The following is a 25,856-nucleotide window of genomic DNA, read 5'->3' as shown; positions in this document are numbered from 1 at the left end:
GACATAACGTAACACAATTTCATATTTTGTCAGCTTGTGAAAAGTCCATTTAAAATCCATGCTTTCTTATGATTTTCTCCTGTTTGAAGTCAGATTAACAATAATGTTGTCTGAGATATTTCCTTATTGACAATGACAGTATTTACAAAAACACATTGGCTTAAAAATACTCTCTGTGATGAGTAAATTTAAACTTCACGTTTAAAAGAACAACTGAAATGCCCATAATTCCTTTTACATTTTAATATTGTTTTTCTGCAAAATCTCTAATAAAAAACTTTTTAAAATTGTTTGGTTTTGCATTTGCCTGGTCAGAACAAGGGCCTTTCTGCATGGAGTTTGCATGTTCTCCCCGTGTGTGTGGATATTCTCCAGGTTAGGTACAGGAACACAATGGAAAGTAACTATACAATCAGGATCTAGTCTAGGCTTGGCTCAGTCTAGTTGACAACAAGAGTGATGGCTGAACACACTGAATATGATGAGGTTATGATGAGGTGATCCGTACAGGGGGAGAGGGACAATTGCTGCGAGGGTGAGACGGACGTTGTCACTCTCTGAGTCTTTTGGTGTTATTCCCCAGATACTTAAAGCTACGGACTTTTACTCAAATTTACATGAAGAAATATGGTTATGAAATAAATAGATACTATTATAAATTGCAATATTTGTTTTTACTGTATGAAAATTCCATTGATAATCAAAGAACAAGAAAGAGTAGCCTAATGTCTTCTCTACTTTTTTCTATTATTGTCGATACCAGCCTGAATTTTACTAACCAGTAATATCGCACATTACTACTTTAAAGTGGAAAAAGTAAATGTACACCCCATACCAGTTGGGGCGGTAATGTTCCTAAGAAATGTTTGTCAATCGACATCAAGTACCAAGGAGAAGAAGTAGAAGAAGAAGAAAGCCGGATGTGTCACTCCTGCTGCTGGCGATAGCTGAAGCTACGTCGGTGTCATCATCGTCTTAGCGGTTTGGGGTTTGACAACACAAACAGCAGCATCGTTCCGGGCCCAGCCGCTGATTCCTGTTTCCACTGTGGTTTCTGGAGAGGTACGCCATGTCCCAAATGTTTTTCGGGTAATAAATGCAACAGACACGGGGTTCAGCTCTCGTGAGTAACAGAGCTAGCGGATGCTAACGCCAGGTAGCTAAACATAGCTGTGGCCTGTGTTAGCTAACGTTAGCAGGCGAGGACAATTTACACTTCATATAACACAAGTAAGCGGCCAACACCAACAGACCTGTGAATTATACACTATTGACAGTATTCGGCCACCTTTGATGGCGTCCAGCGGTTTGGAGCTGCTCTGTTTTGTTTGTTTACACTTTTCGAACGTGTGACTTTGTCGATGTAACTTGTTCAGGTAGAGATTTAACAGCAGCGTTAGCGGAGTAGTCACAGGTAATACACACATACACTTGCAGGTAAATAGATTGTTTTTATAAAAGACGGGATTCTGACACGGTTTCAACTCTTCTCAGTAACGTGTGCATGTCAGGTGTTAGGCGCATGACAGCAGGTCACTATGCGCTTCGTGGAGTTATCTTGAGTTCAATGGACTGGGGCGGAGAGACCGTTAGCACGGACACTTCCGTCAACGTGATGGAGCTTGTTTACTGTAGTTAAATAGTAAACAAAACCAATTTAAATTGTAGTTTTTAGAATTATAACAGATATTATAATTGCACGACTTAGTGGACCTGTGCACTTTGAAATGCATGTTTAAAATAATATCAACAATATTAAGAAAACTGTACATCAGTGAATGGTTTGGATCTTAGAGCAGCTGCACAGAGGACTTTTCAGTACCTGGAGTCAACAAGAAATAATAAAACGACAACAGAGGGGAAAAAACATCTATTTAACTTGACGCAAGTTGACATGTTCAAAAGGTATGGGAAGAAGACTAGCCTTCAAATCCCACCCCTATCCCTGATGCTAGGTTTCATATCCATCTGGTTCATCTTTCATTGTTTGTGTAAATATGTGAACTACTGTGAATCAAGCAATTAGTCAACTACCCTAATCCCTAAATTTGTGACTCATCATTAGAGATTTATAAAACAAAAATCCTTATAATCAAAACAAGAAAAATGTAACATTTATCTTCAAAAAGACATTATTTTGTCTCTATATGCATGTGTGTGTATGTATGTATGCATTTATTTATTTAATACATTTCAAACTTTGAAGACTAATATTAGTCATTTTTTTTTATCTGGAAATAAATGTATTTTACTTGTTTTCATTATAAGTTTTTTTTTGTTTGTTTTATAAATCACGAATGATGAGTGACAAATGCAGTCAGGGTAGTTGACTAATTTGATTATGTTTTTCGGTAAGTGCATTAGTTTAGATTATTCTTGTTATTCTTGTCCCCACCATCTCCGTTTTGTAAGGATATGGCTCGTGTACTGGGCTCTTCACCCCATGAAAATCACCTTGTTGTCCAGTGTAATTTCATTGATGATAAAAATAAAGATGGATGAATATGAGACTTAAGTTTAATAGCTTAAGCAAATATTTGCAACATTTATACATGTGAATCAAAGAAATTGATATAATAATACAAATTAAATAGCAAGTTTAAGTGCAAATAAATGACTCAAAATAGCAGCATCTGTCCAAGTATGGGGACTGTGAACATGCCTTACAGGTAGCAGACCCAAAACATACTGAAGAATAAGTTAAAGTTACAATCAATTCCAAAAAGTATCCTATTTGAAATCTTGTTGGATCTGGGTCCAGACTGCAACCATAGTCCGAAAGGTCAAATGTAAGACTTCCAATAGACTTCAAATGTTAAAATTTAAAAGGCTTCGAACATGAACATAAAGAACTCTCGGTAATGACTTAGAAACCTAAGTAAGTTGCAATGCGGGAATGTGAGCTTATTGACGAGCTCTGTGGCGAGGCGAGTTCCCAGCTGCAGAGAGGTGGTGCTTGGAGGATGTTGCGCTACTAGTGTCACACTACTAGGTATTCACGGGAATGATTTAGCTAGTGATGCATCAGTTGGATAATCTCTGTAATTCAACTTCCAACACAAACCCGAGGGCTGCTTTGCAAAGTATGTGAGCACCTGTTGTGAGTCTAGCAGTGGTAATTAGCGGTGAATTGGTCTCACTGTCACTGGCTGGTGAGTAACATCCAAGCAGAGAATCGAGAAGTGAAACAGACCTATTTGGAGCTGTGTCAGCTGACACTGTGGCTCATATGTTGTCTCATTTTGTGGCATTCCTACTAGGGCTAAAACATCAATAGAAAAATCACCTAGTGCAATTTTCAAATCACAGGATGTGCAATATTTCTTAAAGCCAAAATGTGTGTCAAATTTCCATTTTAGATATAATATTGTCCTGACCTATACGCAAACTTCACAAATCTGCACAAGGAACACAGTCATCATTTGAAATTATTTATTCAAATCAAAATGAGAATAATTATGTAAAAATAACCATTCTCGCTGATATTGCAAATCATAACATGTTTTCTGTCAAAATAATCGCAATTAGATATTTCCAGTGATTCCAATGATTCCAAATCGTTCAGTGCTAACTCCTACCGGCATACTGGGTCTTTGCAGTAGTATTAGTACAGTAGTATTTTGCACAGTGAACCTCTCTTGTGTAGGTAATTTTACTTTTCCAAATCTTGGGTCTAGCGCAGCTGCAATGATCTGTTTGCCTGGGTTATCATCTGTGAAGGTGGCCTCTTTGACCGGTGTGCAGTGTTCTCCTCTGAAGCAGCTATCTGGAAGGCCTGCACAGGAGGCAGTGGCACATTCAAAAGCCTGGAGAGCTTTCGCAAGTTCTTCTTTAAGGATCCATTGATCAGCTTTGAGGTCTCTGTAATATTTATATTTGTAGATTACCGTCAGGTCAGACAGAGTTGCAGCCCGTGACCATATCTGTCCACGGTGCCAGTGACCATATCTTACAGTACGTACAGTAGGTGCTGTTCCATCATATAAGGAGATCTTGGGCAAGTCTGTGTTCCAGAGTCCCCATCTATTTTTGCTAACTTCTCAACTTGCTTGAAGCCAGTTCACTATGTTTAACATGCGCCACAAGATCTTAGTGCTTTACTGATATGAGGGTGTTTTAATGCATGATTTACCACCAATTGTATGTAAGTGTGGCCTGCACAACGGACCGATAGACACCCATTTCTTTCTTGGAGGATGTTTACAGCCAGCATGATATTAGGGTGTAGTTTGGGAAAATTTGTTTTTCAGGGTAAACTGTAACAGGAGTTAAATGTCTTGATCAACTGCTTAAAGCCATCATCTTCAGCTGTAGATATTTGTCCCATGTTGTTGACCAGAATCATCTCTGTCAGGACTCCAGCCATTTGAGGGGTGCCTGGGCCTCACTACAGGACAAAGTCATCAACACATCTTTGCTTTGTACTTCTAAAGAAGAATCAAAACAGAAATTGTATTAATTATCATAACTTGAAAACCACTACTGCATGATAAATTAAGCCATGTACCAGATTCTTATCTTATCTTATCTTACAAATGAACTTGTTAAATTTGTGATGAAAGTATTTATTAATTAAAATAATTACTTAAATGACTTGTATGATATGAATTATTACACGCCCAGGTTATTATTCAATCATTTTGACTGGTTATTGGTAGTCAAGATTAAGTTCCAATTCCTATCTTAACCCTCAATCTTAACCCTTAATCTTAACTGGCCCTCAAAACCAAGTGTTGAGGGTTATTTTCTCACTTAGAAATGGGACACCCCTTTAATGCAGATACGTCTTCAGACTGTGGGGGTCAGAATAACGCAAAAGCTGTGTCCAGTCTGTCAACTCCAAAAAAGAAGAAGAAGAGCACATTTACGTCACGATTATTTATTTATTATTTTATTTCAGTCAAGTTATTAGGTTGTCAGTTAGTTATAAGATGATACTCGTACATAGCCACAACCACGGACATATTCAGCTGACAGTTACCGCACACCACGGCTTATTGAAGGGTTAACGATAGCGAACGATCGCGTGTGCGCACCGGCCGGCTATTGACAAACGATCGTAAAATAAAAATAAATGTTACGCAACAATGACATCAGGAATCCATAATATGGGCCTAAACTAAGATAATACAATGGTTTTCATATTTTTTATATCTCTATTAACAAAGAAAATACTTAAATTGTATCGCACTCGCTTTCGCTGCTTTCGATGCCAACTTTCTCATGTGAAAACACGCAATGCATTCTGGGTAGCCCTTTTTCCCAAGGGTGGTCTTGGAAAATCTCAATATTGAGGGCGATGCAGCCCTTAAACTCGCCCCTCAACTAAATTTTTCTGAGAATCGGGACAGCACTTGCACTAGCGGGAGCGCGCATTTTTGAGATTGAGGGTTAAGATTGAGGGTTAAGCAAGTATGTTGTGCTGCAACAATTATAATTATATTATACAATTTTGAAATTTGAGATTTTGGCATCTGTGCACTTGAAGTGTACCGTGGAATTTTTTCAACCGTTGAGCTTTTCATCTCACAGAATGGAGATCAAGGACAATGAAATTCTGTTGAGCGTAACATTCCTGGCATATTGTCTCGGTCTAGTACCTATCATCATTATTATTATTATAATTATTATTTTAATGCCGTAGCCTACCTCAGTATTGTTGCCGTCGATGTCCATTCTTTTATGACCAAAGTGTATCGTTGTCTGATGACACGTCATGACTCATGAATGAATAACAATGAGTTCACTAAACTCAAATGGCCTCCACTGACATCAGTTCTAAATTCCAAAATAGAAATGTGGTGTGTAGGAGCCAGTGTTGAGTTCATTTAGTTTAGAGTTGGTTTAAATTATTAATACAGGATTACTTTTTGCAGCATAATTTGTGCACAGTTAAAGTAGTTAGCCATTGGCTTAAAACATTTGAGTAAATACTTACAAGGAAAGGAATGTGGCTTTGTGGACCTTTGATGCTACAAAAAACTTCCGTCGTACTGTCGACCCTTTGACAGCTATGATAGATGGAAGGATAGGTTTACTGGAAAATAGCTCGCATTTTGGGTTGGTGGACGTGTCCATTAGAAGCTGTGCTAGGTTTGGTGTAAAACGTTTTCTCTGTTACTGTTAAATCTTTGCATCGTCAGTCACAACCTGGAACATCAAGGGAATATTTCTGTGTTGATGATCTGAGAGAGGCTTGAATATATGTGGATGGAAATGTAACCTTGAAATACGGCAAGTGGAAATAAATGCGTAAACCCTTTGCACATGCATTTAACATGACTCTTCCTTGTCTTTGTGATTGAGGAATTGAAACAGTACCTATGGGTCAAGCCCATAGAAACCTGCCTGCAGCTAATGACTTTGAGTGGCTTTGGAATTTAGTCTACATTTGTCACTACATGGTGGAACAGGGGATTCAACAGGGTGACAAATGTGCTGCAACTGTGTGTGATGTCATCATGGGAATATGGAAACTTGCTCAGATAATGCCACATTATCTATTATTTAAAAAAAAAAAAGAGATAATACCACAATGGATCCAACCTCATATTAGGAACATGTACTGTACATAATGTACAAGTGATTGTACTTCTAGCATTAAATAGTAGCTGGCGCTAGTTTGTAGTTCATTTAACCAGGAAATTCTTAATCTAAATGGACAAGTGCAAATTTGTGCATAATATGTTTCTGACTATTTTCACTGTCACTTAATAAGATCTAACACCTAATATTGTTTTTAATATGTAAACTTGGCATTTCTTAAAGATTAATGAATTCCCAACTGCAACAAATCAGTTAACACAGTTATGTTCAATGGTGTGAGCACAGTTTAAAGTCCCAAAGAAATAATGCAACTGATATTGGTGTCACACTAAGACACTAACAGTCTCTTCTTTTTTCATGTCTTCTAAATCCTCAGATGAACAACAACGGGACTAAGAGAGCTCCAACCACAGCCACTCAGCGACTTAAGCAGGATTACCTCAGGATAAAGAAAGACCCTGTGCCTTACATCTGTGCAGAACCTCTACCCTCCAACATCTTAGAATGGTAATGTGTTCAAGAAATGATATCAAATGACTTTTATTTGTATTGTGGTGACCCAGTAGGATGCTGTGACGGGCTTGTCGTCCCTGTCCAATCAGTGGGGTGCATGTTGCTTGGTGCCCAGTGCGGCCCGCTGATTGGTGGGTCGCGGCAGCCATGTTGAAGAAGACAGTGTGTGTTTGTTGACATTCTACGTCGTGTTTCACTGTGGTAAACGGCTGCGGCGCACGATAACGCTAATAAAGGCTAAACAAAAGAGTACACGACTCCAGCCTGTTTGTGTCGGCGTAACACTGGTGACAGAAGTGCCTTCGCACCGGATTCGCCAGCCGGCAACATTCAGCGGCGTGTTTACCCGACGTTAGCCTGTTAGCCGCTAGCCGGCTCGCCATGGATTCACCCCAATATGCTACAGGTGGCTTTGGAAATGGCAACAGAGAGGGAGACAGTGTGGGCTGGGGCTATGGAAAACAGGAAGAGTGTGTGTTTTGCCGCTACAGAGACCGCAACAGAGAGCTCAACAGCTGGAGAGAGACCAGCATGGGCTGCAGAAATCACTGAACTGATAAGAGCAGTGTCGCTACAAGCAACCCGCCGTCCCCCACAGAGGCCTAGGGTTTGTTGGGGGTGCGGTCAGCCTGGTCATCTGGCTCGTGAATGCACCAACCCACGTCAGCGGCCGGGAAACGACAAAGAGTCGGCATAGAAGGGGATATGCCGGGCTCAAGACTGGTATCTACCCCTACATGTTCCCTGCCACCAATACCACGGATGATGCAGGACGAGCAGTGTGCCCTGGAGGACAGGCCAGGGCTGGCTCCTGGAGGAGCGGACTCTACAGGACAAGGACTGATGGTTGGTGTGGGACAGACTGTCAGTGGAGGCTCCAGCTACATCGCGGTCAAATTGGGGGGCGTGCCATGCACTGCGCTGATCGACTCGGGATCTACTGTAACGTTGGTGAGACCAGATGTGCTGCCAGAGGGGACCCAACTGGAGATGACAGCGACACAGCTGCGAACAGTCACTGGTGAACTGGCACCTGTAAGGGGACTGGTGACGCTCGAAGTGTCCAAGGGAGGGTGGTCGGTGTTGCAGAGATTTTGTGTGGCGGGGGTGCAGGAATCTTGTATTCTGGGTTTGGACTCCCTGGAGGCTACGGGATGTCTGCTGGACTTTGGCTCTGGCACAGTAAAGTTCTATGGGGGTTCGACAGTGACGATGATCCACAACCCATCCTCGACCAAGAAGACGGTGTGGCCATTCTCACCAGCAGTCAGCACAGTAGAATCTGTAGGCGACCAGCCCGCCCCTGCCTGCCCAGTTTGCCTGGCCTGATCCAGCTTCAGACCGGCTTGACACGTGGTCCTCAGCTCAGCATTCGTCCACTGAGCAAGGGAAAGGAGAGGAAGGACCACTGCAGTGCCTGGAAGAAATCTGGAGGAGAGACGCCTGTCCCAAGAAGTGCCGGCCCAGACGCCTGCCACAGGCGTGCCAAGAAGCATGTGAGGAGGCTGTCTTGAGCCTTTTGCGGGCTAACATCATTGAGCCGTCTGACAGCCCCTGGTCTTCAGCCGTTGTAATGGTGCCAAAGAAAACAGGTGGCTGGAGATTATGCCTCGATTATAGGCAACTGAATGGGGTGACGAGGAAGGATTCATACACCCTGCCGCGCATAGATGAGTCCCTGGATCTGGTAACTGGCTCCTCATGGTTCTCCTCCCTGGACCTCCGCAGCGGATACCACCAGGTGCCACTGGCCCCAGAGGCAAGACCTAAGACGGCGTTTTGCACTGGACGTGGATTGTGGCAGTTCAGGGTTCTCCCTTGGCTATGTAATGCCCCAGCCACCTTCTCCATGCTCATGGACCGAGTGCTTGGTGGGGTGCCACGCCAGCAGTGCCTGGTCTATCTTGACGACATACTGGTCCATGGTGCCACGTTCGTATCAGCGTTGAGCTCCCTGCGGCTGGTATTGGAGAAGATGCGTGCAGCAGGTTTGAAACTTCACCCCGCAAAATGCCACTTCATGCAGAGAGAAGTTACCTTCTTGGGCCACAGGTTGGGAGGGGAGGGGCTTGGCACCTTGCCGGATAAAGTGCAGGCAGTGATGGAGTGGCCCCACGCCTGACAACCAGAAGCAGCTGAAGAGTTTCCTAGGGCTGGCTTCGTACTACCGGAGATTTGTTCGGGGTTTCTCCTGTGTTGCAGCACCCCTCTTCAAGCTGTTGGAAAAAGGCATGGACTTTGTGTGGACCGAGGGTTGTCGGGAGGCATTCAACAACCTGAAGAGAGCCTTAAGCACAGCGCCAGTGCTTGACCCGGCCGACCCGTCTCTATCTTTTATCTTGGACACAGATGCAAGTAATGCTGGGGCAGGTGGAGTGCTTTCCCAGAGGGGACTGGAAGGAGAGAGAGTGGTGGCCTATTACAGCAAGTCTTTCAACAAGGTTGAAAGGCGTTATTGCGTGACACACAGGGAGCTCCTGGCCGTGGTATTTTCGATCAGACACTTCAAGTACTACCTCTCCGGCCGGCCCTTTGAGCTGCGGACAGACCACGCAGCTTTGCAGTGGCTGATTTCAGAGAACCGGAGGGGCAGGTAGCTAGGGGGATAGAGGAGCTGCAGTCTTACGATTTCACCACTAAGCACAGAGCAGGCACCAGTCACACCAATGCTGATGCCCTTTCTCGCCGCCCCTGCGCTGGTGAGGACTGCAAGCCCTGCGAGAGGAGGGAGTCCCGGGAGCGTGAGTTGCAGGACGTGGTGGGCCCCCTTCCTCACTCCGACAAAGGGAGTCTCTACATTCTCACAGCGATGGATTACTTTACCAAGTGGCCAGAGGCCTACGCTCTCCCGGACCAAGAAGCTGAGACCGTGGTTAACGTGCTGGTGGGAGGCATGTTCAGCCAGTTTGGGACACCCCACACCCTTCACAGTGATCAATTTTGAGTCAAGGGTCTTTTCCGCCATGTGCGAGCGTCTGGGGATCCACAAAAGCGCACCACCCCCCTTCACCCACAAAGTGACGGCTTGGTGGAGAGGTTTCACCGCACCCTGGGCCGACAACTGGCCATCCTCGTCTCGGAGCATCAGCGGGACTGGGACGACCACCTACCCCTAGTGCTCATGTCTTTTCGCTCAGCGGTACAGGAAACCACCGCTTGTACCCCTGCTCTCCTCATGCTGGGCCTGGAGCTCCGCACACCAGTCGAGCTGGTGTTTGGCAGGCCGAGCTGCCTGCTCCGGGCCGGGAGTATGCCAGGAGGCTCCAAGACAGGCTGCAGTCTGTTTACAGTTTTGCCCGGGAACATCAGCAAGGTGCGGGAAGAAGACGGAAACGCAATTACGACGTGAAGGCTAAGGGGAGACACTTCGACACCAGGAGAGCTTGTGTGGGTCTATCTGCCCCAGAGGAAGAAAGGGAGATGTCCCAAGCTGGACAGCGCATGGTCGGGGCCCTGTAGAGGTTTGGAGAGACTGGGGGAAGTGGTTTACCGAGAACTGCTGGCCACCAGAGGGAGGAGAGTCGCCCTTCATCGAGACAGGCTGGCCCCTTACAGAGGAAGAGGGACGCCGGTCTATGATGTGGTACCGATGGAGCGTCCTGAGTTGGCCAGCGATCCCCAAGGATTGGAAGGCTCAGATGACATACAGTCAGCGAGGCATGAAGCGCCTGTTCATTCAGCTCCAGCTGAGTCACCAGACGTAGGCCCGGCCGGGTCTCTGAGGGCTCACCGTCCTCGCAGAAACAGGAGGCCGCCAATACGCTTTCCTAATTGTAGTGCTCGTTGGGAGGGTAGTGTACCTAGGGGTGGGACCTTAGGTTCGTAGAGGGCAAGAATGCGCCCTGGTCTCACCGGAAGTGAAGGCAGTCTACCCTGATCTTCCTAGTTCAGAAAATGAGGAGTGAGTTTTGCTGGGTAGGTGCTGAGTTTGTGTCTTATGTGTAGTTTGTTCCAGGAGGTTCCTCTGGGCGAGAAACTTTGTAGTGGGGGGGTAGTGTAGTGACCCAGTAGGATGCTGTGACGGGCTTGTCGTCCCTGTCCAATCAGTGGGGTGCATGTTGCTTGGTGCCCAGTGCGGCCCGCTGATTGGTGGGTCGCGGCAGCCATGTTGAAGAAGACAGTGTGTGTTTGTTGACATTCTACGTAGTGTTTCACTGTGGTAAACGGCTGCGGCGCATGATAACGCTAATAAAGGCTAAACAAAAGAGTACACGACTCCAGCCTGTTTGTGTCTACGTTACAGTATTGTGCCAAATCACTGCATACATTATCTCATGGCACTTTACGTAGGCTGTGTTCAGATTACCATTTACTATATTTAATTAGCTTTGTTTTGCGTTTTTTCTGTTTTTAAAATAAATCTTTCCTATCCTCTGCAGGCACTATGTAGTGAGAGGTCCTGAGAAAACACCATATGAAGGTAAAAACTCAAGACGTTATGGAATGTTTATGGAACAAGACTAAACATGCAGGTTGTTTTATCACATTTTCCATGACCTCATCTCTCTTTCATAGGAGGATATTATCATGGAAAACTCATATTTCCACGAGAGTTTCCCTTTAAACCACCAAGTATCTATATGATCACACCGAATGGGAGATTCAAGTGTAATACAAGGTAAGAATGTGAGAGTAAGATTAAGTGAGATTTCAGGATTTAAAGAAAGTTGTTTCGGAAAGACCCTGGTTCTTATTTTTGTCTGTTTTTACGTGTGTTTTTGGCCTACAGGTTATGTTTGTCCATCACAGACTTCCATCCAGACACATGGAACCCTGCGTGGTCCGTCTCTACCATCCTCACAGGTCTGCTCAGCTTCATGGTTGAAAAAGGCCCCACCCTCGGAAGCATTGAGACCTCGGACTATACGGTGGGGTTTAATTAGAGCTTTTTCTCTGGGCATATATTTACAAATCATTGCAGCAAGTACAATTAGGTATGTACATATTTTGACAAAGACTTTGTCAAGATTTTGTTATTTTGCCTCTGTACCACAATTTTAACACAATGAATTTGAAATGAAACAATCAAGATGTGATTAAAGAGGGAATTTGTAATTTGAGGGATTGAACAAGGAAATCCCATTAACTGTTGAGGAATTCCAATTTTCATACATTATTGTCAATTTTCAGGGGTCTTGGAAATAATATGACAAACTCAAATCAAATCACGATATAAATAATACTTTTAAAATATTACCGTTTTTAAATATAAAATACTTTGGTTGAAAATCCTTTGTAATTGCAAAGGTGTAATTCATGGACATAACCAAATACTTAGTTTCCTCCCTGGACATACATTGCCAGGACGACGACTGACTTGGTCACTGAAGACCTTGGCTTTGAAAGCGCTCATCTCCCTTTTGCAGTGTGTTTGGGATCATTATCCATTTGTAATAGGAATTGCCGTCCTATCAGATTTACAGCATTTGGCTGAATCTCAGTAAAGGCGATGATAATCCTGTACAGTTCAGAAGTTTTCCTGTAACTTCTATCAGCAGTCACATCATCAACAAACACAAGTGAGCCGGGTGAGGCCTCCTCCATGTTTGACTGATGAAGTGTATGCTTTGGACCAGGAGCTCTAGTGGGGTGGGGCTCTAGTGGGGGCGCTTGAGAGGTGGTTTGGACAATGCCACCAGCCTGGGCTTCTCCGTAACGAACTGAGTAATCGCTGCAGGAGGAGGAGGGGGAAACTTTAAGGTCCCTGGCCAACGATGTAGAAAGCCTGACCCGCCGCGCATATGCCCATATGCCCCCTGGTGTTCAGAGTGAGCTGGCGCGGGATCAATTTATCAGGGCTATCTCTCCAGCCGAACTACGCATTCAAGTGCAGCTGCTTCACCCCAATATGCTACAGGTGGCTTTGGAAATGGCAACAGAGAGGGAGACAGTGTGGGCTGGGGCTATGGAAAACAGGAAGAGTGTGTGTTTTGCCTCTGCAGAGACCGCAACAGAGAGCTCAACAGCTGGAGAGAGACCAGCTTGGGCTGCAGAAATCACTGAACTGATAAGAGCAGTGTCGCAACAAGCAACCCGCCGTCCCCCACAGAGGCCTAGGGTTTTGCAGTGTGTTTGGGATCATTATCCATTTGTAATAGGAACTGCCGTCCTATCAGGTTTACAGCATTTGGCTGAATCTCAGCAAAGGCGATGATAATCCTGTACAGTTCAGAAGTTTTCCTGTGACTTCTATCAGCAGTCACATCATCAACAAACACAAGTGAGCCGGGTGAGGCCTCCTCCATGTTTGACTGATGAAGTGTATGCTTTGGACCAGGAGCTCTTCCTTTCCTTCTCCACATTTTTCTCTTCCCATTGTTTGGTGCAAGCTCATCTTTGTTTCATCTGTCTGGAGAATCTTTTTAATATGTTCTAGCAAATTCTAATCTAGCCTTCCTGTTGAGAGTTATCAGTGATTTGCACCTTGTTGTAAACCCTTTGTGTAATTTACATTCATGAAGGCCTCTTCTGATTGTGGACTTTGATAATGGGTTTTCATGCGATAATCCCCTTTTACTTCTGTTGATTATTTATATGTCGATTAATCGTTTGGTTCATAAAAAAAAAAAAAAAAAAATGTTGATCAGTGTTTGTCAAACCTGGAAATAATGATGTTCTCAAATGTCTTGTTTTGTCCATGAACCAAAATGACTCAGTTTTAATGATTTCTTTCTTATATGGAGCAAATCAATGAAGAAAATATTCTCATTTAAGAAACTGAAACGATGATGCATCTTGTTTTGATCATGAAAAAGGCTTCTAATCGATTATTAAAATAGTTGACGATTAATGTTGTAATTGATTAATAATCGAGCTCTATCTCTGTTTATTTTGTTGTCTCTGGTTAAATCATGGCCTTCTTCACTTGCATTGTCAGTCCTTTGGACCTCATATTGATACTTTCAGTGAAAAGCCAACAAATGCAAATTCAACGCTTGCAATCGGCCTCAAGGCCTTGTTCTGACAGAATGGTGAGGTAACATGCCACCCTTGTCCATGAAACAGCTTCTTAGGCAATTGTCCAATTATTTCTGAGCCCCTGAAAATGGACAATGCTTGTCATTTCTCAACAGTTAACGCAACATTTTTGTTCAATCCCTCAAAGAGCCCCCACTTTAATCACATCTTGATTCTTTCATTTCATATTCACTGTGGTGGTGTAGAGAGGCAAAATTACAAAATATGTGCCTTTGTCCAAATACATATACTGTACGTACCAACTGTATAAGATGTTAGAGTTTTTGTTAATATTTGGTTGATTGTCTTCTCATGCCATCTGATCAAAATATAAGAAATGATGCACAAAAATTTTTAAACCATTTACCTAATTTTTGGGGGGATAAATCAGTAGAACCAGGTTGTTGAGTTAAATAATAATATTTGAAAATGGCAATAAAACAACTATCATGAACACAGAGCAGTGACACGAACATACACACGGATATTTAATGTACCTTGTAATATTTATATCCACAGAAAAGACAGCTGTCGGCCCAAAGCCTGGCCTTCAACCTGAAGGATAAAGTGTTCTGTGAGCTGTTTCCTGATGTAGTTGATGTAAGTATGTGCCGATACCTGAAGCTGAGTTCACATTAGATTACGGCTTGGGCCACATTTTTTCTGTCTGAACCAGAGAGAATATACTAGACACTGTTTGAGGTTGGTTATTGGTCTTTATTTATGTTTACAGCAAACAGCAGATGTTATTAATGCAGTTCTTCATTAACTCTTGTTGAACTGTAACCATTGGTAACAATTAAAGTAATTCAGCCATCATGGTCTATTTTCAGTTGTTGTGGGGGAAGGCACATTTTTAAGAAAAATTCCACGGCACACCACAAACCAAAAATGTTACAAAATGACACCTTACAGCCCAATCAACAAGCCCTCCAACTCATACGACCACATAGGCCGTTTGTGCGTGCCCTTGAATACGACCCGTGAGAGCGTTTCTTACAGGGGAGCATTGCGGAATGTGCCATCATATGTACAGTCAGACAAGTAAATCTGAAGAAGAAGTAAGTACAGTAAATGTGTTTAATTAACATTTGAGAACCATAGAACATGGCAGCGCATTTTAATGTTGTTTCGCCATCTAGTATAGTATCTAGAATTAATACAGTGGATCATATTATAAGTGCTAATATTAACCGGAAAACCGCTAAAAATGGCCCTGTTTTCCCGTCTGTGTGACTCGAGTTCATTCATCTGTAGAGGAGCTGAGGAGCAGGTTCTCTCCCTTCAGGCTGATTAATAATCAACGTTTGCATTGAATTCATATTTAAAATTCTATTGAGAGTTGATGGGCGGCGTTGACGAGGAGGGTGGGTGAATGGGGAGAGGCAGTGCCTCGTGTGCTGTCAACGGCGATGGGATGAAGCCGACACAGTTTAAAGTTTGTTCAGACATAATGTGGCTTCCTACCTATACGGTGCCCCATATTAGTCCATCCATCAGATCGATTAATAATAAACGTTTATTAGCTAAACATTGCCGCTTGTGAACGTACTGCAAGGACGCAATTGTCGGACTTATCAATGCTACGATGTTCAATCACGAAAGGATGCAACTCCTCCCCCGCTTAGTCTGTCTTATTGCAATATTTGATTGGTAGCGAAGGTCAAAGATTAAGACAAGTCCTGTGAGACACCGGAGGGTCGATATTTACTCGACCGCAAGAGGTCACTTGATTTTAAAACGTAACGGGCGGTCTTAATAGGCTGATTGTACAAACGACCTATGTGGTCTTTTTTTGAGGAGGACAGTCTCGCCCAATACAGTACATGCAATCACAGTTTAGTTTTTAAATGTTTTCATACTCGTTCAGTGAAAGCTGCACCTGTTTTGATGAACACAAAGCTGATATCCTGGCACAAAATTAAGAAATACACACATGGAGGCACGCAATTCCTTAACAGTGCTCTGTCTCTCTCTGTTTTTGTGTTTGGTCGGTCACGTTTGAAAAGCTGAACACTCGTAGATGTTGTGACAGATGGGAGCAGTGTGGTTTGCCAGCATGGGGAAATCCCGTGACAAACCAACTCTTTAATTAAAGTAATTTAAAACGCTCTACTCTTAAACATACAGCTATACTTTTATTTTCAAATATAAAGTACAAAAAAAACCTCTGAACCTGATGATCATTTCTGGATTTTTGCCTGAAACTGGCGGAGATCCCTGAACCTGGCCTGAACCCGGCCTGATATCCATGCTCCATCCAGCCTGACATAACACTCGGAAAGTTGTTGCAAGTCACAGCTCGTCTCCCCAGTCATCTGATGATCCGCTTACATCATTAATTGCTCAAAAACACAAACCGTATAAGAGGGGGCAGGGGTTTTACCATCAACTGTACTTTTACACTGGAAGCATGAGTAACTATGGGAAGCAGGAAAATATCTTGGCCTTTCACAGGAAAGCTTTTATTGTTCTTGGAATAAATAACTAAATATTCACACAACATATTGAACATTATCTTGTAAGTGATCGATAGGGGTCCCACTGGTCCTTGAAAGTTTGTGAATTTGGGGGAAAAAAATCACAACAAATCACTTCCTGTATGCAGCGCGGCAATGTAAACACTATACTGAGAGAGTCGTGTGGAGCTGACCGTTAATCAACATTGTGTGAACTCGCTGTGAAGCAGTGGTTTGAAATAACAGACATTTATTTGTATTTTACAAATATTCTCTCATCCCTCAGGAGATGAAGCAGAAACAGAAGGCCCAGGAGGAGTTAAGTGCCCGCACACAGCCCCTCCCTTTACCTGACGTGGTGCCTGACGGTGACCCTCAACACGCCCACTATGGCCTACCCGCCCTCAATGGTGGCCCTGTCCCCCTGGGGGCCGCCAACCCCGCCCCTGGTCTGCAGCAGGCCAATCGTAACCATGGACTTCTAGGTGGAGCTCTGGCCAACCTGTTTGTGATTGTAGGCTTTGCAGCGTTTGCCTACACGGTCAAGTACGTGCTGAGGAGCATAGCGCAGGAGTGAGAGGAGCTGGCCTTGTAGGGCAAAGCTCCCCCTGCAGGCTAGTGGACTCCAAATTCTACAAACACACTCTATGTGCGGGGGGGGGGGGGGTGTTCAGTCCTGTTTAAAGCCCCCGTCCACACCACCACCACAACCACGACCACCATCGACTTTGAAAGATGGAATCTCAAAGCCAAACCCACCCAGGAAGGACTGGGAGGAGGAGTGGACTGGGTGATATCAGTAGAGCTGTGGGGGGAGGGGGGTTTTGAGGGGCTCATTGAAACGGTTGTGATCCACTCTGTACGTCAGAGGTTCATGTCAGCTATAGGAACAAACTTGGCTCATGGGTTGTGGAAGAGCGTGAAATCGAGGGCGTAGTTCGTGGTGTTGCCGTGTTGGACGACTGGTTACTACAGAAATCAGATTTTCTGAGTCGGAATAAAATGTAACGGTTGTTCTCCTGCGCTGTCATGAACATCTGTGGCAAAAAAAGGTAGTTGTATTTGTTCATTATTCTAACATTAGACCATCAAAGTCTTCTTTCCCCTCATTCATTATCACAACGGCTCCTCAGGGTGGCGCTATTGCTGAGCGAAATCAAAGGAAATCACTTAACAACAAAAGTGGGTCTTAGGTGAAGTCGTTGTCCCTGGAGTATGACGCATTGCTTTCTCCATTCACATGGTTTCAAGCAGACGAGTGTCTGTGTCCAGACATAATCAACCCAACCCTGAATAGGTTGCTTTGGTAACTGTGTAGATGGAAACACGTTTGCGGCAGCAGATTTTTGTTGAAATGGGGCAAAACAGAGACACATTATCTCTCTCTACAAACTCCTCTGACTGGTGGATGTAAATTGCAAGCAAGGGTTAAGACACTTGGTCACCTGCTGTGTCGTGTCGGAGCTTACACTCGGTTTGTTTCCAGATAAACTACAACATTAGCTCGACTAATGCCCTTAATCCCGGGATACCAACACTACCGGGGAAACCTGTTGATTGATAACCTCCTCCTCTACACTAGGTGGCAGTATGCTCTCTGTTTATGTCTTAGTATAAGATGGTCTTGCTGAAGCTAGGTGGAAGAATGTCGAGCGGCATTTTGAGTCTTCAACTTAAAAAAATATAAAAAATGATTTGAGCTAGCAGAGCAAAATTACACCAGCCTGGAGTTCATATCAACAACTTCCAAATCAAAGCTTGAGGCTGGGAGCAATTTTAAAAGTCATGTTTCAATCACACTAACGGAATTATTTGATGATTTGTTTTCTTTCTTACACCACAAGATACAAGCGTGGCACGTGTAGAAATCTGATTTAAATCAAGTTTAAAACGTTAAATTATTTTGTTTGCCCAGACTTTCAAAACAAATGGGAATATAATCCGGATGTGTAAAGAAAGGCGGGCTGCCTTTCTTTACACAGGCAGGCTGTGTACAGGGCTATATTTGGGCTACAAATGGCCCCGTTTCCCGTCTGTGACTCATGAGTTCATTCATCTGTAGAGGAGCTGAGGAGCAGGTTCTCTCCCTTCAGGCATCCCTTCAAGGACGAAGCCAACACAAACCTGATGAGTCTGATACACTGGTTAATGTCTGACATCAGATATTAATCGCAGTCAACCCATGAGCAAAGCAGTGTCCCCAGTATCTGCACATAGACTTGATGAAGACCAGTACCTTTAGTTCAGAGATTAGTTAAGATTTGGTGTAGCTGACCAGTATATGGAGTTCCACTCTACTATATAGGTCCAAATAAGGAGACACATGGAATAAACCAACATTTTGTGTCTGTATATTATATTTTTTCAAAAAAGTTCAACATTTTTTTGGTGTTTTTTTTTCTCTTTTCTTTTTCTCTTTATTTATAGAGCCAGCCTGGCTTTGTCTGTCATGGTTCTGAGGAGACGTGTCTGACAGACACACAGGCAGGCCGTGGACCGGACTCGCATTCATTTGCTGATCATTTACTTTTGTGCATTGCATTTTAGTAAAGATGGTTCTATTGTGTCTGTAATGTTTAGACAGGAAAAACAAAAATGATCTGAAGGCAGAAGATTGGCTTTTTATTGTTCTTCTTTTCCTGGCAACAACAACAACAACAAAAAACAAGTCGATGATGAGGGTGGGAGTGCGTTTGTGTGATTCTACAGCAAATGCCTACATTTCCATGCTTCAGTTAATCTTGTGTGACATAATGTTTTCATAGTAAATGCAAATAAATAACCCTGCTTGGCGGGGCATTTTAGAAAACCTTCCCCGTTGCTTCTTCACTCTAAATCAGGGATCAACAAGTGGACCAAAATACCTGGTGTTGTTGTTTTTTGAACATAGTTTTAGCATACAGTGTATTAGAGTATCTGTCATAACGGAAAACCAAATTTTAAATAACAAATTCACCTTTTTTTTTTGTTGCCACATTTGAGCCTGGAATGAATCGAGCGTCGCATTCAACCACTAAACTCATGTTTCTGTTCAGCAATGCAAGTAAATCACTATAATTTGATGTCTTAATCAAAAAATGATCGCATGCTTTACTATTTGTTTCTGTTTTTTTTGTACACAGTACATTTGAAAATTCATAGATAACAATAATAAATATATTTATTTAAAAGCTTCTACCATTACATTAACAATTACCAATATTTATTATCAATTTAAAGCTGCAGTGTGAAGTGGCGTATCTGACCAGTATAGTTCCACTCTACAGAGACACATGAAATCAACAATATATTCTTATTATTATCTGTAGATGTTTTTCTCGATTCATTGAATAATTGTTTTAATTGTTATTTTCATTTAAGAAGCTGAATAATCTGAAAACTTGAATTGATAAAACATAATAATGGAGTAATTGTCAGCCCTACACGTCTTCTCTTCAAATTATAAGCTACTGTATCTGAAGTCTGTATCGTCAGCATGTTTTTAATTGGTAAAGAACACAAACGTTTGCAGTTAGAAAGGGTTCATTGTTCAGCTCTAATATAAGTTGTCATTTGAGTTGTTCGACAGGAAGTCTTAGCTCATTTCTTACACACGGTTTGTCGGGCTCAACACTTCATCAAAATCGCAAACCTCTAAATATCGCAATTATTAAATCACAACTGCTGGTATTTAATTGATCAAATAAAAAATGGAATGCACACAGACGCAGCAGTAACCCGAACCGGTTTAGGATTAGGGCCACATATGAATTTCTTTGGAAACAATTTAAAGGTGAAGTAAGTAGTTTAGAGGAGAGGCTGAAATTTTACAACAACGAACTGCTCCTCTGCTCACCCCCTCCCTTCCCTGAGCGCTACGGTATCCTCAGCCGGTCAAATGTCGTCTTTCTCCGTGGTGCGGGCGTACATTCAGGTACTGGTGTTCCTTTATCCGCTGTAAAATACGTGTGTTGCTCCATTCTAAACGCGTAAAAAGATCCGCTCTCAGCCTCGTCTCGGCGCTCGTTTTGTTCTCTCGGGTTTGTCTATACAGGCTCCCGTAGAAACATGGCGTCGTGGTAATGCAACAGCGGCCTGCGACCATGTTATTTTACATGACTTTTTGAAACACTAATGAAGATGAAACAAAAACTATTATACAGCGACTAGACAATGCAGGAGCACATAATATGTATAAAAAAGTGGATTTTGGGTCATATAAAGGTCTAAGGACAGAGGATGTTACCAACCCTGTGAAGTCCCGTGAGACAAACTATGTTTTGTAAACTGTGGGCTATATAAATAAAGATTGATTGATTGATTGATAAATACTACACAGTGTCCCTTTAACAATAATAATAAAAAAAAGAATAGAATTCTGACTTTAAACTCGACATAAGTCAGAATTCAGAGAAAAAAGTCAGAATCTAAATAAAGATATTGTTCAGCCCTCGCTGTGATTATAAATCACGTGATCCCATAATAAAAATGCTTATGACGTGTCACTTATCAGCCTGTCATCAGGCTTGAGCTATTCCACAGAACAACCACACTGTCTTCCACTTCCTCAGAAACAAACTCACAATGCGTGACAGAACAGGTATGGGGACTGCTATAAAAACACCTGAGCCTAGAAAACACCAGTCACAGCAGCAGCAGCAGCAGCTCAAAGAAGAACCTGAGCGTCTTCCAGTCCATCATCAGCCTTTATTAAGTGAGTATAGATCACTTTTTATTGTTTCAGAGCATTCATTTAAAGTTGTTTATATTCTCCTTTACACTCATGAAACAAACTTTTATTTTGACACGTGTGTCTCTCTCTGCTCCAGGTTGTCACAAAACACACCATGTCTTCACAAAACTTGACCGTGGTGGACAAAGAGGACCTGGAGTGCATCGTGTGCTGCCACGACTTCTGCCGCAGAGGTCGCGTGCCGCTCGTCCTCAACTGCAAACACACCTTCTGTGTCCACTGTCTGCAGAGGATATCCAAGAGGACGGACGCCATCTGCACCATCTGCTGTCCTCTGTGCCGCTGGAAGACGTGCGTCCTGGCCGGACAGCTCCTGGTCAAGGCCCTGGACGTGGACTACGAAGTCTGGAAGCGGATTCCAGAGAAGCAGCCGCAGGAGACGCACAGTAAAGTGTAAGTACGCGCTTTGTCCTGCTCTCGTCCACTGGGGGGGACACGCTACATATGCAGCTTTAATGTGCTGTTTCAGACAAAAACACCTGATTTACACAAAGTATTCAATGAGTTAGAGTTGAATTGTATTAGGATTCTCACACATTTCAGTTTAGTCAGCAACAACACAACATTACTGCAATATTATTATGCAATATTATCACAAATAAGACAAGTAAATAAGACCGTTATAATAATAATAATGATAATGGTAATAATACCTCCTTATTACAAATAATTACTGTACTCTAGTGTGTTTGTATAAAAAAGTACTGGAGCAGCGTAGAAGTTTAGATTTGTTTTTACTCATTATTTTATTATTATATTTATAAAAAAATGTTTAGTTTTAAATTGTCAGTGAGAGAAAGACTGGGTCAGGACCCACATATGGGTCACAGGATATATTTTTTTTTTCCTTAAACAAAGAATTTTCCCATATGTAGAAACGTTATTTTCTTATTTTCTTATTTAATGCTGAAGTTTCTGCCAACAATAAGGTCTGTATGTTTGAATTAACATGCCTTACTTATTACTTATTACTAATCTAATTCAAAAGCTTTTAAATGAATCAAAGACTTTATTTATAACTTATGACTTATGACTTATGAAATGATGTGATCATTTTTTAATATGATAACCGTTTATGGAGTTATTTAAGGTGCTGGTCAAAGTTGACCTTGAAAGTGCTTGAAAAGCAAATTTGTGCATAATTTTGTCACATTTCTGTAACACTTGATACTGAAATATTACCGAGAAGAAATGTTTGATATATGAACCACTACTTAACAGAACTATAATATAATATAATTCTTTAGTAAAAATCTCCTCATTTACTTGACCGACCCTAAAGATAATCAATCACCAGTGACTTTATTATATTCTAATTTATCTGTCAAGCTCAAATCTAAACAAATCGCTCTTTTTTTTTTGCAGATCTGATCCTCGGTACGATTTCATGTCCACAGTCAGGACACGACGACCACATGAAGGACAGACGGTGTTTCAGAGTTTCTGTCATCGCCCTTTTCTACGCAGAATTGTGTGCAGCCATTAATGAGATGGATTTGTTTTTTTATTGTTGTTGTTGTGTTTTCTGAAGCATAAACGTCTGAAGTCTCTCTGAGCCAAAAAAAATTCTCAGGTAAAAAAACAAAACAAAAAACAATGTCATTCATTTATTTATTAAAACAGTGATGGAATCTTCTTCCCTGGCTGAAGCCTCACAACACTGTTACTTTTCATTTTTGCGCACGCTCACATTTGAGTGATTTTATATTGTTTCACAATTTGTATTTAATGTTTTTAATGTTACTTAATATTTGTACTTTACTGTGAAAAAGAATCAAGTGGTGTTACTGTACTGATGTGTATTTAAAAATAAACAGTGAATTTCAGAAACTGTGTGCTGACTGTTGTTAGACTGTAGACTTTGATGGAAAGCCAAAGGGTTTGATGCCTCGTTTCTCCCCCCGTGTCAACGTTTAGATTGAAAGCATTAACCTTATTATCTAAAATAAACAGATTTGTGTTTTGGGGAGGAGTTAAGTGCAACTTTGTGAGTGAGGACCTGTTGGAATTCCTGGAATTGATCTACTTTTCTTCAGAAAGGATCATATTTTTAAAAGCACTGAACGTTGGTGAAAACGGACTAGAATTGGCATCACAGTGTTAACAGCTAAAATATTTTCATATATTTTATATTAAAATATATTAAAAAGTTTAAAACCATTATGTGTATATGTTTTCTTAATGCTTTAGTGTTTTTGTTGTTATCTTAATACGTTATTTTTTTCTTAATGATTTAGGGTTTTTGTTATGTGTTTTCTTAATGCTTTAGTGTTTTTGTTGGCCTTTTCTTAATGTTGTAGTGTTTTTGTTGTTTTCTAAATGTTTTAGTGTTTTTAGTGTAGTGACAAAAAAGTCATAGTCATAGTAAATCTTTTGTCCGAAAAATTGAGAAAAAAGTCATAAAATTGGTATGTTGTCCAAATTTTGAAAAAAAAAAAAGTCCAACATTTGACAAAAAAGCCGTACTAAAGTATGCCGTCCAAAATTTAACGAAAAAGTCATACTATAGTCTGTTGTTCAAAATTTGACAAAAAATGCATCCTAAAGTAGGTCGTCAAATCTTTGACGATTGAAACATTTTGTCCAGAATTTGACAAAAAAGTCATACTATAGTACGTCGTCCAAAAATGTACTAAATTTTTTTTTCCATAATTTGACTAAAAAATCATACTATAGTATGTCGTCCAAAATTTGACAATTAAAACAATTTTGTCCAAATTTTGAGAAAAAAGTCATCCGATAGTCATCCAAAATTTGACAAAAAAGTAAGACTATAGTATGTCGTCCAAAATTTGACAAGAAACCTTTTTGTCCAAAATTGGACAAAGGTCATACTATAGTATGTCAAAAAAGTATGACAAAAAAGTCGTTCTATAGTATGTTGTTCAAAATTTTACAGAAAAGTAATCCTAAAGTATGTCGTCCAATATTTGAGGATTAAAACATTTTGTCCAAAATTTGAGAAAAAAGTCATACTCCAAAAATTGACAAAAAAAAATGTTGTCCAAAATTTGACAAAAAAGTAATACTTTAGTATGCCGTCCAAAAATTGACAGAGTCACACTAAAGTATGTTGTTCAAAATCGGACAAAAAGTAATCCTAAAGTATGTTGTCCAATATTTGACGATTAAAACATTTTGTCCAAAATTTGCGAATAAGTCATACTATAGTATGTCGTCCAAAAATTGACAAAAACATTTTTGTCCAAAATTTGACAAAAAAGTCATACTTTAGTATGTCGTCCAGAATTTGACAATTAAAAATTTTGTCCAAAATTTGTGAAAAAAGTAATCCGATAGTCATCCAAAATTTGACCATTTCAAAATGTTGTCCAAAATTTGTGAAAAAAGACACCCGATTCAAAATTGAACAAAAAACTTCTCTGCTTTTACTCAATATTCCTCAATATTCCATTTCCTCATACTCAATATTTAAGATGCTACAGCCAAAATACCTTTGGCTCAACTAAAGCCCAATTTATACTTCTGCGTAAAGTGCTCTGCGTAGGCTACGTAGAGACTCTGCGTCGACACAGAACCTGTCGAAGAGCCTCTGCATCGTCTCCGGGTGCACAGTCGCAGTCGGAGAAGTATAATGTGGCCTTTACCCCAGAGCTTCCATTTTGACTTTATTAAGGCCACATTATACTTCTCCGACTGCGTATGCGTTATCCGTCTGCGTCACCACGGAGACGCCTCGAGCATTTATACTTCTGCGTCGTGGTGACGGACACTCGCTGCAATTTCCCGCCCGATCAGTAGGGGTCGCTGCGCAAGGTTGTTGTGCTTCTGGCTACAGTGAGCAATGGCGTCCGAGAAAGAAAGAGAGAGAAAGACTGTTGTTGTTGAAACAGTGGCCGTTTCTCACTTTTCTGTGTGACGGAACGCAGTTTTAAGATAATTTGAGGCGAGAAATTGGCCATTTAGAGTCTAAACATGTGCTGTGTGTGTTAAGGTATGACGTATTTATAGTTCGGCAGCGGCGTTATCGGCGGGGATCAGCTCCGCCTCTGTCAGGACGCCCGGAGCGCACTGAGAGCCGGCACAGGGCAGCTTCGCTCAGCCTGTCCTGAGGACCAATCGCAGCTCTTGCCGTCTCCGTAGTCCCTTGACGGAGTGACGGACACTTAAAAAATATTCCGTGCACCCGGAGACGACGCAGAGGCTCTTCAACAGGTTCTGTGTCGACGCAGAGTCTCTACGTAGCCTACGCAGAGCACTTTACGCAGAAGTATAAATTGGGCTTAAGTCCCACAGCTAAAATGGTGCATTTTTATGCTAGATTTATGACCTCTTGTTGTAGCACATATACCACAATTGATGTATGAAACACATTTAAAATGATCTATTTTGGTCTAAACACAATTCTCATGAAATGTATGATAGACTCAATTCACTTTCAAGAGTGAAAAAAGTTTTTGGGAAATAAATGGCTAACCACTTTACCCATGTGGTTCCATGTGGTTCTTACCTTCACAGACTCCACGAAATGATGCCTTCCTCCTAAATATTTGGTCACATGATCAATGTTTTTTACCGTTTCCTAGCAACAAGGGGTGGCTCAACTTAACTTTTGGCTCAACTTACCCCAGTCTCCCCTACTATAGTATGTCGTCCAGAAATTGACAAAAAAAATGTCCAAAATTTGA

General features: G+C 41.8%; 1 protein-coding gene across 1 annotated transcript; it reads left to right on the top strand.

The window, feature by feature from the left end:
- Window positions 1–938: 938 nt before the first annotated feature.
- Window positions 939–17,109, top strand: ube2j2 (ubiquitin-conjugating enzyme E2, J2). Its single transcript, XM_083892800.1, has 7 exons — window positions 939–1,062; window positions 6,923–7,053; window positions 11,439–11,479; window positions 11,575–11,677; window positions 11,789–11,927; window positions 14,536–14,616; window positions 16,762–17,109. Exons 2-7 carry the CDS (start codon window positions 6,923–6,925, stop codon window positions 17,050–17,052), a joined length of 786 nt encoding a protein of 261 aa, XP_083748926.1. The 5' UTR covers window positions 939–1,062; the 3' UTR covers window positions 17,053–17,109.
- The last annotated feature ends 8,747 nt before the right edge of the window (window positions 17,110–25,856 follow it).

Source organism: Microchirus variegatus (genome assembly GCF_963457635.1).
Source record: "Microchirus variegatus genome assembly, chromosome: 7".
Classification (NCBI taxonomy): domain Eukaryota; kingdom Metazoa; phylum Chordata; class Actinopteri; order Pleuronectiformes; family Soleidae; genus Microchirus; species Microchirus variegatus.
This window is presented reverse-complemented; position numbering and strand designations above follow the sequence as displayed.

Coding starts and splice junctions, on each gene's coding strand:
- ube2j2 (XM_083892800.1), top strand. CDS start 6,923: ATGAACAACAACGGGACTAAGAGAGCTCCAACCACAGCCACTCAGCGA. Junction 11,678..11,788: donor AGATTCAAGTGTAATACAAG/GTAAGAATGTGA, acceptor TTTGGCCTACAG/GTTATGTTTGTCCATCACAG. Junction 14,617..16,761: donor TGTTTCCTGATGTAGTTGAT/GTAAGTATGTGC, acceptor CTCATCCCTCAG/GAGATGAAGCAGAAACAGAA.